Below are 13,554 nucleotides of genomic sequence, written 5' to 3' on the forward strand. Positions count from 1 at the left end.
TGTGCTGCAGCTTCCATCCACTGCTGCTTGTCTTGTGCCAGGGAGCAGTGAGCAGAGCCTGTCCCCCCCTGCTGACCCCCAGAGCCTGTCCCCTGCCTCCTGACCCCCAGAGCCTGTCCCCCTCTCCTGACCCCCAGCCCTCAGAGCTCTGTAGCCACATTCATAAGCATATGAAGATACAAAGAAGTCAGCCAGGAGAAGCCACTTCAGGCACATCTCTCATTTTCTTCCACAAAGCACAGAATCCCAGAAACACTCAGGCTGGCAGAACCCCTCAGCATCACCAAGGCCAACCCAGACCCCTGCTCTGCAAGCTGCAGCCTACACCATATCCCCAAGCACCACATCCAAACCACCTCTGAACACCTCCAGGGCTGCTGGCTCAGCTCATTCCAGTGCCTGACCACTCCTGCTGGGAAAAAATTCTTCCTCATGTCCAGCTTCAACCTTCCCAGTGGCAGCTTGAGGCCATTCCCTCTTCTTCTAGCACTGTTTCCCTGTGAGCAGAGCCCAGCAGCAGCCTCTCCACAGCCTCCTTTCAGGCAGCTGCAGGCAGCAGTGAGCTCTGCCTCAGCCTCCTCTGTTCCACACTGCCCATCCCCAGCTCCCTCACTCTCTCCTCAGCACATCTATTCCCTGCCCTCCTCTGCTCTGGCTTCAGCACCTCCACATCCCTCTGGCACTGAGGTGCTCCTGCTCTATCACTGTCTACCTGTGAGCAGAGACCAGCACCAACCTCCCTGCAGCCTCCTTTTGGGGAGCTGCAGACGCCAACACTTCACTGCTCTGTGGCCAAACCCAGGCAGTTTGTGCCAGTTTAAGCTCTGCAGCTGTTGAAGAGTTGCCTTCACCTCCAAGAACTTGTGTGTAAGAGCTCCTAAACAGGTAATTAGAGCCAGCCTCAGACACTGGGGGCAGTGTGAAGCTGCCTCACTGGTCGGAGGAGCTCCTTCTGCCGCCACGCAGCTGTGATTTGTTGCTGGCAGAGCTCAGGTCTGGAGGCCAGGAGGAACCTGGAGAGTCTCTGATGGAGGTGGCTAAAGAAAACATCCACCTCTGGTTAGCCCTGCAAGTTTAGACACTTCTCTTGCCTGGTTCATCCTGAGAGCCAGCTTGGAGGTGCATCACCAGCCCTGGGGGAGAGGAAGGAGATTCCTCTTCTCAGCTCCCTCAAGGGGGAAGACTCTGCAAGAAGCTGGTCACAGGTCCTGAGAACCTGGCCCTAAACCAGTCCATGGCAGGGGCTGGAAATGCTCTCTGGGGGAGGTGCATCCCTGGGGCCTGCTTTCCTAGCTGTGTCCATATGTTTGTGTCCCCTTTCTTGGCATCCAAGCAGCTCTTCAGGTCCCCGAAGTGCTCCTTTGCACTGAGACAAAGGCAGAGGCAATTAAAGCCACTGCGGACAGGTGGGACAGAGGCAGGGGTGGGACTCACAGCTTCACAGGTTGCATTGGATTGGAAGGGACTCCCCCAGGTCATCTTGCCCAGCCCCCCCCGGCAGTCAGCAGGGACATCTCCAACGAGATCAGGCTGCACAGGGCCACTTCCAGTCTGATCTTGAATGTCTCCAGGGACAGGACATCAACCACATCCCTGGGCAGCCTGCACCAGTGTTTTACTGCTCTCACTGTAAAGAGCTTCCTCACGTCTAAAGAACTTCTTTGTGCCTAAAGAGCTTCTCCCTCGTGTCTGACATCAGGACTGAAGCAGAGCCTCCCAGGGACTGTGGCTGTGGGCAGGGAGTACCCCTGAGGGCTGCCCAGGACTGCCTGGGCTGCCATGAGGACTTCTCTGGCATTGCCCCAAAGCTTTTCCTGCAAAGCTTGGTCAGTCTCAGCTCTCATTTGGCTTCTGTGGGGCAGTTCAGGCAGGTGAGAGGTGACTGCAACAGGTAAGGGGTGCAAGAGCTGGCACTTGGTCACAATGAGTCCCCCAGGCTCACCTCATGATCCCAGAATGGGTTGGGCTGGAAGGGATCTGAAAGATCCTCCAGTTCCAGCCCTCTGCCATGGGCAGGGACCCCTCCTGCTGGCCTCATCCAGCCTGGCCTCAGACACTGCCAGCGTTGGAGCTTTGCCCTTTGCCTCTCTCTACAGCTGTTGTCAATCACTGCAGAGCAAACTGAGACCTTCACCTACCCCATGCCTGTGCTTGAGGAGTTATTTACCTTCTCCAGAAGCAACCTGACAGCTCTTGGGGCTGCAGGACTGAAGGGAAGGAGAGGAATTGTGTTGGGAATGTTACTTCTCTAGCAGAGAAGAGAAAGGCTTTGTCTGGACACAGACAGAGCTAACAGGAGCAGGGTGGAAATGGATGCAGGCTGATGAATATTCCCCTGCAGCAGGGAAAGGCAAGGGAAGAACCAGTCCCCAGCAGGGCAGGCTAGACCAGTTTGGGCATCAGCTATGCAGAGCTTTCAAACAATGAGGATGATGAAGTGGGGGAAAGAGGCAGTAGGAGAGGAGGGCCTGTGGGAGGCGTGAGGCAAAGCCCAGGTGCTGCTAGCAGGGAAGCAGTGATGGAATCCCAGAGGCTGAGATTCCTGCAGGAGTGACCCAGCTCCTGCCTCCTGGCCTGGGAGCTTCCTGTGCCACTGGGCTGAGGCTGCTGGAGGAGGAGGTGGCAGCTGCTGAGCCACCTCCTGCCAGTGGAGATCTCCTCCCGACCTCCTCTGCCCTTCACCTCAGAGTCCTCTCCACCAGTGGAGCTGAGGGGATCCCAGCAGAGCTAAGGGGATCCCAGCAGTGCTAAGGGGATCCCAGCAGAGCTAAGGGGATCCCAGCAGAGCTAAGGGGATCCCAGCAGTGCTAAGGGGATCCCAGCAGAGCTAAGGGGATCCCAGCAGAGCTGAGGGGATCCCAGCAGAGCTAAGGGGATCCCAGCAGATCTAAGGGGATCCCAGCAGAGCTAAGGGGATCCCAGTAGTGCTAGACTGGATTCCATTAGAGCTGGCTAGGATCCCAGCAGAGATTGAATCCCATCCCAGCTAGGTGGGATCCCTCTCAATACAAATTGGATTCCATTAGAGCTAGATGGGATCCCTCTAGGAGAAACTGGATTCCATTAGAGCTGGGTGGAATCTGACTAGAGATTGGGGTCCATCTCAGCTAGGTGGGATCCCATTAGATACAAATTGGATTATACTAGAGCTAGATGAGATACCTCTAGAGACAAACTGGATTCCATTAGAGCTGGGTGGGATCCCACTACAGATTGGATTCCATTAGAGCTAGGTGGGTTCCCACTAGAGACTGGATTCCATTAGAGCTGGGTGGGATCCCACTAGAGACTGGATTCCATTAGAGCTGGGTGGGATCCCACTAGAGACTGGATTCCATTAGAGCTAGGTGGGATCCCACTAGAGATTGGATTCCATTAGAGCTAGGTGGGATCCCACTAGAGATTGGATTCCATTAGAGCTAGGTGGGATCCCACTAGAGACTGCATTCCATTAAAACTGGGTGGGATCCCATTAGAGATTGGATTCCATTAGAGCTGGGTGGGATCCCACTAGAGACTGGATTCCATCACAGCCAGGTGGGATCCCACTAGAGACTGGATGTGGTCACAGCCAGATTGGATCCCACTAGAGAATGGATTCCATCACAGCCAGGTGAGATTTCTGCCCTCTCAGCAGAGCCAACCTGCAGCTCCCAGCTCAGCCCTGGAGGGTTGGATGTGATGCTCCTGGGCTGGGCTTCCTCAGCCCTATCACAGACTCATTTCAGCTGCAGAAGACCCTTAAGATCCTCAAACCCAACCAGCAGCAGCTCCCTGCCTTGCCCTGCTGTGCCCTGCTGTGCCCTGCTGTGCCCTGCTGTGCCCTGCCGTGCCCTGCCGTGTCCTGCCAGCCAGTGAGCAGCCACTGGCAGAGCTTTCCTCTAGCCAGAGGACCTTGCTGGCTGCTGGGACTTGGCCTGGCCTTTTCTCCTGCCATGCCACTGAAAGCTGCATTGCTCCCAAATTGAGAGGAGCCACCTGGTGAGCTCCTGCCATGGTGAGAGGGGTAGAGGTGCCCTAGGGCAGGCCTCACAGCCCCAGTCCCCAGGGAGGGCAAACTCCACAACCCCAGAACTCTACACCCAGAGCTGCTCTGCTGAGGAAAGAGCTCACTGTGGGTGCAGGATTTGGTTGCTTCCAGCTGGTTCCTGCTCACTGCCCTACCCCAGTTTGAGGCCAGGGGCATCTGCTTGCCCTGGGCAGAGGTTGGGTGGCACCAGACCTTCAGAGGGTGGGCACAATGCCTCGACCTGCTGGACTCCAAATAGACAACGACTCTGAGGTGCCCATCAATGACCAGAACCCTGAGGGAGAGGCTGCTGACCTTCCAAAGGAGCTGCAGCCGTGGGGTACAACAATGCTGATGCCTGCTACAGGCAAGAGGGGCCCCAGGTCCGTGCTCCCTGTCCCACAGGCACGGCAGAGGTGGTTCTGAAGCTGGGGCAAGGTCTGCACCTTTCAGCTCCTGCCCAAACCACAGACCAAGGTGCAGCAACAGACAGCTGGACCTGGACCAACAGCTGAGCAGACACACAGAGGGAGCTGCCTGGGTGCAGAGGGAACAAAGCCCTTGAAGGTTTATGGAGGGGCTTTGGGAATTCCCCAGCTGCTGCTGCCTGCGAGGAGCAGCTCTGAGAAACCTCAGGGGGGTGGTGGTGGAGGAAGGCTGGAGCAGGATCCACTCCTGGCAGCCCCACGTAGCCTGCTGGGAGGAAACACTGATGGTCCTCCTTGGGTCTGCTGAGATGAGCCTTGGAGCTCCAGCAGTAAACAGCCACACTTGGAAGCTTAGCTTGAGCCTCTCAGGCTTTCACCTGGGAGAGAACCCCAAGAGTCACAGGCAGCTTCTTGCCCTCCTGGGATGCAGCCCAGAAAGGCCCCGAGAGAGCAACCACAGCCTGAATCAGCCAGCAGGACCTTCCTGCAGCCAACCTCCCCACGGTGGGAAGAGGCCAGCCCTGGCTCCACGTTTGCAGGCAGCTCCTGGGAGCTGGATGTGACTCAGCTTCCCTGGGACACAGAAACCAGAGCTGCACTTCCACGCAGTTCCCATTCCCAGGCGGTTCCGAGGCTGTCTGGAGGAGGGGTTTAGCTGCAGCCTGTCGAGCAGAGGCAGGCAGCTTGGGGATGGGCTGCCCTTTCCCAGAGGTTTCACCTGGGCTCCTCTCCAAGTGCAATGATCCCCTCTGCCTTCCTCCCTCCCTGCCCAGGGACACCAGTGGGACACATCTCTGCCTGCTTTCACCCACTGCGAGGGGAGGCTGGCAGTGCCCTGACCCCCATCCAGAGCCTCTCACCTCCTCCTGGCTTGTATTTTGTTTTGGCAGCTCCAGCCCTAAGCAATGAAACCTCTCAAGGCAGGAGGAGAGCTGCATTTGGGTGGCAGAAGCAAGCTCTCCTTGCTCCATCACCCACTGGCCCCTGGGCTCTGTGGCCACAAACACACACAGCAAGAGAGAGCAGAGGTTTGCTCCCAGCGGTGCCCCTCCCAGGGCAGGGCACAGATCCCATCCAGTGGGCAGCTGCCCTGTTCCATCCCTCACAACAATCACAACAGCCAGCCAGGACAGCTCCCTGGGCAGCACCAACCTCCCTCTCCACCTGGCAGCCTTGTGTCACCCCTCTTCTCCTGGTAAACCAGCCCAGAACGTGTCTAGACCTTGGCATCTCAGCAGGGCTGGACTCAGCTTCCCATTCCAGCTTGGGAAAGCCACAGGCTCCTGGGAGGTGGCAGAGACTGGCTCAGCTCCTCCAGCTTCCCAACTTCCACCCCTCTACCTGCTGCTTGCTCCAGACGTGGCTGAATGGCTCAGCCCTGGCACTGCCCTGAGCCCCAGAGCCAGGAGTTCTGCTCTGCCTGTGAGCTCAGCCAGGCCAAGGAGCTCAGGACAGCTCCAAGAGCCAGGAGGCTTTGCACAAGGACTGTCACAGCCCTCTGGGACTGCAGCTCCTCACTGGGGAAAGCTGAGGTCTGCCACAGCAGCTTGCTCCGGATGTGAGGGCAGTGAAGACAACCCTTTGGCAAGCCTTGGCCCACAGACAAAGCCATTCCAGTGGCCCCAGGACCCAGCTGGTTGCTTGCTTTCTATGGCACAGACTCAGTGCCTGGGGCTGGAGCAGCTGCCCAGATCCCTGCACCCCTTTCTATGGGAGAGGGGGCTGCAAAGCCTCCCCTCTGGATCAGGGCAAGCCACTGTGCTCCCAGCTCGTCTCCTTCCTGCTGCTCACCCTGGGGTGTCCTGGAGGCCCCCACATTTGTCAGCCTCCAAATAGGAGACATGGCAGAAGCTTCAGAGGCAAGTCCCAGGCTGAGGTCTGTGGCCTGTTGCAGGCAGAGCTGCCTGCACTGCACCTACAACCATGCTCAGGAGACAGCTGAGCCTTGGCAGTGCTGCCAGCTTTGGCCACCCACAGGAGGGGCTGGCTCTGGTGGAGGATTCCAACCACAGGGCCACTCTCAGAGGAAGGATTTATGAAGCTTAGGCAGCTGCTCCAGCTTCAGAGCCAGGGAACAAATGCCCAAGTGCCTCAGGGACGTGGAGCAGGGAGATCAGCTCCACGGGGAGGGAATCCACGCAGCCAGCTCCGAGTCTTGTCCCAGCTCTTCCATCCAGCACAAGAGACCTCAGCATCCCCTGCTTGGGGTGAGCCACAAGAGACATGAACTGCTCTGTGCCTCACAAGCAAAACCCCACAGAAGCACCCCAAAGCATCTGCTCTGACCACAGAGGGGACCCCGGGGTGGGATCTTACCTCGGTTGGAGTGGCCCACGCTGGACGAGACGGACGACTTCTGCTTCTGCCTCTTCACCGTCATCATCACCTGCTCCTGGACCCGCTGCTTCCCAGTGCCCTTAGTTTTCAGCTTGTGGTCCGAGGGCAGAGCCAGCGTGGAGCTGGCCTGGTCTTGGAAGCACTCATAGGCCAAGGCTGTCTTCAGTGGAGAGTGGAGCATGGCTGCAGGCAGGGCGTGGGGGGCGAGGGGGCTGCGCTTCTCCTGGGCACGCACGACACAAGGCGACAGCGAACACGGCTCGTGCTGGGCTTAATCTCCTGAACCCCTCCTTGCCATGGGTGTCTGAGGGCTGCTGCTGCTGGCTCTGCTCCCCGCCGTGTGAGCAGGCACACCCTCTGCCAGACTGGATATACAGCCCTGCCTGCACACACCCACGCTCCGCCGCCGCTCGCTCGCGGCCCCCGCGGCTCCCTGCTGCCCTCGCCCCAAACCTGCCTCCCCCAGCCTGGGACCTGTGGCTGCCAGTGGGGGAGTGGGCAAGGCTGGAGGTGTGAGGGTTGGGAATGGCCATCACTGTCCCCCTTCGCTGTGAAGGGCTCACTTGGTGTGTCTGGGTAGGAAGTGCTGCTTTGGGGCTGGAGGATGTCCCACAGGCTGCTGCTTGCCTTGTGTGTTGTGATCTCCCCCCAGTCTAAACTGGATCCAAGAGCATGGGCACCCCCCTGCTAGTAGGAGGCAGTTCTGCACATGCCATGGGGCCAGGGCTGCAGAACTGCCTGCAGTGCCTGCTCCTGCCTGGGGTCCAACCTCCCTCCTTTGGGGTGCTCCTGGCTCAACCTGTCCAGCTCCCCATGGGCAAGAGGCTTCCTCAGCCTACACAGGCAGTAAAACCAGCCCAGGGCTGCAGGGTGGCCACAGAGCACCTCAGGCAGTGGCCACAGGGGGTCCTGCTGACCACGGAGTGCTACTGTGCTCCTGGGGGTGAGACCTCTTCCCAAAGAGGGTTCCACTCTTCGCAGGGACACATCAGGGCAGCGGCAGGCAAAGAGCCACAGCAGCCTTTGCGAGTAACTCAGGGTAGCAGGGAGGAAAAGAGGACCTGGAGCCAGCAGCAGGGGAGATAAAATGGCTGTACAAGAAGTGACATGCCAGGAGATGAGTCTGAGCAGAGGATCTGCTCCCTGCCAAGCCTCGCTGCAGCAACTCGCTTGCAGGGAACCCAGCACTTGGTGCTGGTGTGACCAGTTTCAGGTCACAGCAGGCACTGACGAAGCTCCTGCCAAGCCACGGGAGGCTGATACAGGAGAAGATGTCACAGACCCCACCAGGAGGGAGACTGAGGGGAGGATGCCCTGGACAGAGGCTTTCTGAGTTGCCAGGACCAGGTCGTGGGTGCTTGTGCCAGGGGGAGCAGGCTCTTCCTCGCTACTGGGTGCAAAGTGCTGTAGTGGAGAGGACTTGTGAGGTTTCCCTCCTCGTGGGAAGAATCAGTGCCCAGGGTCTGGCTGCCCACAGGCCTGGTGCTTGCAGCTCACAGATGCTGAGCTCCTCCTTGAAGAGAGCAGGAATCAACAGTGTTAGGCTTTGTGAGCACACAGCTGCCTTGTGCCCTGTAGGAACAGGAGCAGCACCAGAAAGCAGAGGGCAAGTCCTGGAGGGGATGAGCATTGTGCATCTTCCTCTTCCCATGCTCCAGGATGCTCCTCCGGTGGAAGCCAACAGCTGAAACCCAAGATCTGGCAGTGAGACACAGGACTGGAGCAGTTCTTTCCTAGGAGGGTGGTGGAGCACTGGAACAGGTTGCCCAGAGAGGTGGTTGAGGCTCCTTCCTTGGAGACATTCAAGGCGAGGCTTGACAGGGCCCTGGGTGACCTGGGCTAGTGGGGAGGTCCTGTTGACTGCAGGGGGCTGGTGGAGATGACCTCTGGAGGTCCCTTCCTATGATTCTATGGTCACCTTTGGTTCCCTCTCCCCACATCTCCTGACACCTCTCCAAGGGAGGCAGTGACTTTGCTCTGCTCCATCACCCAATCAGCCTGCACACTTCAGCCATGCCCAAGCCACGGTGCCCAGGGCGAGGGGTGAGTGCTGCCCAAGCCAGGGGGGGGCTGATGCTGCTGCTGACACCTACATCATGATGATGACTACACTTCAGCATCTGAAGGGCACCCCTAGGAGGGCTGAGCAGAGGCTGTTTCCAAGGGCTTGTGGTGACAGGACGAGGGGCAATGGTTTGGAACCTGAGCAGGGCAGATCCAGGTTAGGCAGCAGAAGGAAGCTCTGCACAGAGAGGGAGGGGAGACGCTGGAGCAGGCTGCCCAGGGAGGTGCTTGAGACCCCAACCCTGGAGACATCCAAGCTCAAAAGTGATGTGGCCCTCCACAACCTGGTCTAGTTGGAGATGTCCCTGCTGACTGCAGGGTGTGGGGGAGGGGGATTGGAACTGGATGATCTTTGAGGTCCCTTCCAGCCTAAACCATTTGAGATGACCTGGGAGGGTCTCTTCCAACCCTGACGCTGATGACGACGGCGATGAAGAGGATGACGAGCTGGGGAAGGATTTTTCTGCTGCTCCTGTCATTCACAGAGCAGGGCTAGGCCTGGGAGCACCCAGCCCAGGCAGGGAGCAGCAGAGCAAGCCCTGGGTGTTGTTTTGCTCCGTGCCTCTCCTGCACGCTCGTTATCGATGCCAAGCGGCGCTTTCGCAAATCAATGACAGGCTGTCAGCGTCGGAAGGCTTCTGCACAACAAAGTGCCCTGCTCTTGCAAACCTCTAATGTCATTTCCCCCCTGGCAAGGACCAGCCCTCACCCCAGCCCCGTGTTTATCACACCCCGTCAGCCGCTGGCGCAGCGCAGAGCTGCTGCGCTCCGGCATCTGCCCTCTTTCATAACAGCCCAAAGTGCTGAGCTGGGCTGGCAGCTGGGGACAGGCAGCTCATGGGAGGCTTTCAAGAAACAAAAGCTGCTCCAGGAGGGTTTGCAAGGTCTGGCCCAAGGCAGGGAACCTCCTGGTTTGTTTTGGTTGGGTTTTTTTCCTTCCCTTCACCAACAGGCTCCAAGCCTGCCTCGGACAGGGCAGAGGGTCCTGAAGTCAAGGAGTTTGTTCCACCTCTGTGCAGAGTGCTGGTCCTGCTCTGAATCATGGGCTGGGGATGCTTACCCAGCAGGACACAGCAAGTGTCAGCCCCAGCAAGCAGAGTGAGGCACCAGCACAGCAGCAGAGCTTGCACCCAGCAGTGCCTGAAGCCACCTCCCTGTCTGCCTTCCTGTCTGGAGCTCGCAGGGGAAGGCTGGGAGGGAAACGAGTCCTGTGCCCAGCTCTGGGCACAAGTGGTAAAAGCTTGGAGGGTTAAAGAGGGATGGAAATAAAGCAGGGCACATCTGCAGCCAACTCAGTGTCTTTGTGGGGCTCAGGAGGAGATTCTTAGGTTCACAGAATGGGTTGGGTTGGAAGGGCTCTTAAAGAACATTCAGTTCCAACCCCCTGGCACTGCCAGGGACACCTCCCACCAGCACAGGTTGCTCAAGGCCTCATCCAGCCTGGCCTTGAACACCTCCAGGGAGGGGACATCCACAACCTCCCTGGGCAGCTCTTCAGTGCACATCCAGGTTTGGCTGTCACGTGGCTGTGGCTGGTTTGTCTCTGGTTTCTTGTGACCTGAAGGAGAAATGGAAGGTGTGCACCAAAGTGGATGCCCAGCTCCTGCCACGGCTGCAGCAGCCTGACTGGCACAAGCATCGCTCAGGCTGCCCAGGGAGGCGCTGAGGGGAGGGGTCCCCACCCCTGGGGGTGTTCAAGGAACGCGTGGCCGTGGCACTGGGGGCCGTGGCTTAGTGGCTGTGGTGGTGTTGGGTTGCTGGTTGGGCTTGGAGGGCTCCTCCAAGCCACCCTGTGGCAGAGGCAGAGGGACCCTGGGCCGCGGTGCCAGGGCTGCCTGCGCGCAGCCGTCCCTGCGTGGCGATGGCCTGAGTCACCCTCCACACCCACACGGGACACGCCCTGAGCATCTGCCCTCTTCAAAGCATTTTTGTGTGAGTTCCTGGGATTCCTGCCAACTTGGCTGATCCCAATCAAAGGGCCCAGTGCTGCTCCCAGAGCCGAGCAGGGTTCGCTGTTCTGACTTGCTCAGGCGCTCCCCAGCTGCGAAGCGCCTAAGGAGTGCTGCAGGGTGGGGGGGGGGGATCAGAAGGACAGAGAGTCCTGCTGGGAGGTTGATTAGCACCCAAGGTTGCTTCTTCCTCAGGGTGGGTGGTCAGCAGGAGGGACAGAGGTCAGGCTGCTGGGAGTTTCCTGTATGAGCCAGGATAGATGCTGCCTGCAACTGCCTGCAGGGAGGCTGTGGCCAGGTGGGGTTGGGCTCTGCTGCCAGGTAGCCAGGGCCAGAAGAAGGGGACACAGCCTCAAGCTGTGCCAGGGCAGGTTGATGCTGGATGTTGTTAGGAAGTTGTTGTCAGAGAGAGTGATTGACACTGGAATGGGCTGCCCAGGGAGGTGGTGGAGTGGCTGTGGCTGGAGGTGCTGAAGCCAAGCCTGTCTGGGGCACTTAGTGCCATGGTCTGGTTGGTTGGGCAGGGCTGGGGATAGGTTGGGCTGGAGGAGCTTGGAGCTCTCTGCCAACCTGCCTGATTCTATGAGTCTAAGTGAGAACTGACTGAGAAGTGTGTGAGAAGTGAATGGAGAAGGAGTGATAATGCCCAGCTCTGAGTGCCCAGTTCTGAGTGCTGACTCAGCCCCATCCCATCCCAGCTAAGACTTCCCAGAGCCTGGCAAAGTGTTCTCCAGGGCCAAACCTGCCCTGCAGACTTGTGCAGCCTTGGGTTTGCTCTGCCTCTCCCTTCTTCTGTGGGACCAGAGGGTGCCACAGTGATGGAGCAGGTGGAGAGCTCAGATCCAACAGGGAAAGCAAGATCCAGCTGCAAGGGAGCAGGGAGCTGCCAAGCTGAGGAAAGCCATGCAGGAGCCTGCTGAGACCTGCAGATGTGCTGTCCTTGAGCAAAGCCTTCCCCCCACTCCTCACACACATGTGGCACTGAGATGGTTTTGAGGTGGTGTGGTGGGAGGCTGAGGAGGTGACAGTGGCAAGCAGATCACAGGCTGGTCCCTGCAGAGCAGGTAGAGGCAGCACCAAGCCCCAGAGAGCTCCCAGGGAGGATGGGAGCTGAGGTGAGGAGAGGAAGGAGATCCCTGATTTCTCCACAGAAAGGAGGGGTGGATCCTGGAGGGATCTGGAGGGATCCTGAAGGGATCTGGAGGGATCCTGGACAGAGATGGAGGGATCTGAAGGGATCTGGAGGGATCCTGAAGGGATCTGGAGGGATCCTGGACAGAGCTGGAGGGATCTGAAGGGATCTGGAGGGATCCTGAAGGGATCTGGAGGGATCCTGAAGGGATATGGAGGGATCCTGGACAGAGCTGGAGGGATCCTGGAGAGAGCTGGAGGGATCTTGGAGGGATCCTGAGGCTCTGTGCAGCAGGGTGGGAGCCTTGTGTCGTGGAGCTGTAGCAGCTGGGAACAGAGGCAGCTCCTCACTGAGCTGTGCCTCAGCCTGGAGTGGCTTAGGTGGGAAGGGACTGAGCCTCTGCCCAGAGCTCTGCTGGGCTCAGCCAGGCCCCAGCTGCTCCACACCTTGCCCAGCTGAAGTTTGGTGGAGCTGCCACAGCACCCCCAGCTGTTCCCCCAGCATTTGGCTGTCCTCAGGGTGATCTTTGCACTTATCTAAGGGGAATTTCCCACGTCCCAGCTTGTTCCAGGTGCTTCTTGTCCACTGCCCCTGCAGCCCAGAGGATCTGTCTCCATCCTACAGCATCATGTCATGGAATCATGGAATGGGTTGGGTCGAAGGCACCTTCAGAGCTCCTCCAGTCCAACCCCCTGCACTCAGCAGGGACATCCCCAACCAGAGCAGGTTGCTCAGAGCCCCAAACAACCTGACCCACAGTGGTGCCAGGCATGGGCCATCTCTCTGGGCACCCTGGGCCACTGCCCTTGTTGTACTCAATGCCTTCCTTCTATCTACTCTGCATCTGCCTCTTCTAGTTCCAAACCACCTCCCCCTTGTCCTGTCACAACAGGCCCTGCTCAAAAGTCTGTCCCCAGCTTTCTTCTAGGCCTCCTTTAAGCACTGTAGAGCCACCAGAAGGTCTCCCTGGAGCCTTTCTCTCCTCCAAGCTGATGTCCCTGGGACCATGGCAGCCAAGATGTGTCCTGGAGATCCTCTCCCACACCTGCTTTGGAAACAAAGACAACTTCCTGCTTGCTAGGCACAGGAGCAGTGCTCCCAGCAAAGACCTTCCCCTGCAGCCCCACCTCAACAGTTGGACTCCAATGCTCTCAGAGGTCCCTTCCAACCTTAAAGGCTCTGGGATTCTACCAAGCATGGCCTTGTAGAGCCAGGAGGTGTGTGCCAGTCTGCAGCCCAGCCAGAGGCACCTGCACATCACAAATCTTCTCTGCATGCTGCAGGGGAGCAGCTGCAGACAGCTTCAAGGACCCTCTAAACTTGGCCTCCTTCAGGCTGGGCCAACCCCAGCTCTCCCAGCTCCTCCTTCTGTGTCTTCTGCTCTACTCCTGGCCATCCTCTGGGTACTGGTGGAAAAGAAGCTGAACCTCAGCCAGTAGTGCACAGCTGCAGCCCAGAGAGCAGCCAGAGCCTGGGCTGCAGCCAGAGCAGTGTGGGCAGCAGGGTGAGGGAGGGCATCCTGCCCCTCTGCACCCTCTGCTGAGACCCCACCTGCAGCTCTGTGCCCAGTGCTGGAGCCTCTGGTACAGGGAAGGTCTGGAGGTGCTGGAAGGTGTCCAGAGAAGAGCCAGGAGG

General features: G+C 58.7%; 1 protein-coding gene across 1 annotated transcript in view; it reads right to left on the minus strand.

Moving 5' to 3' along the window:
- The window catches only part of PKP1 (plakophilin 1), a 92,376-nt gene extending 85,381 nt beyond the window's left edge, over positions 1-6,995 (minus strand). Inside the window, exon 1 of the mRNA XM_064173432.1 lies at positions 6,754-6,995. Coding sequence (XP_064029502.1) covers positions 6,754-6,955 — 202 coding nt within the window. The 5' untranslated portion in view covers positions 6,956-6,995. The remainder of the gene's footprint in view (positions 1-6,753) is intronic.
- Positions 6,996-13,554: the final 6,559 nt, after the last annotated feature.

Source organism: Pogoniulus pusillus, chromosome 39, assembly GCF_015220805.1.
Source record: "Pogoniulus pusillus isolate bPogPus1 chromosome 39, bPogPus1.pri, whole genome shotgun sequence".
Classification (NCBI taxonomy): Eukaryota; Metazoa; Chordata; class Aves; order Piciformes; family Lybiidae; genus Pogoniulus; species Pogoniulus pusillus.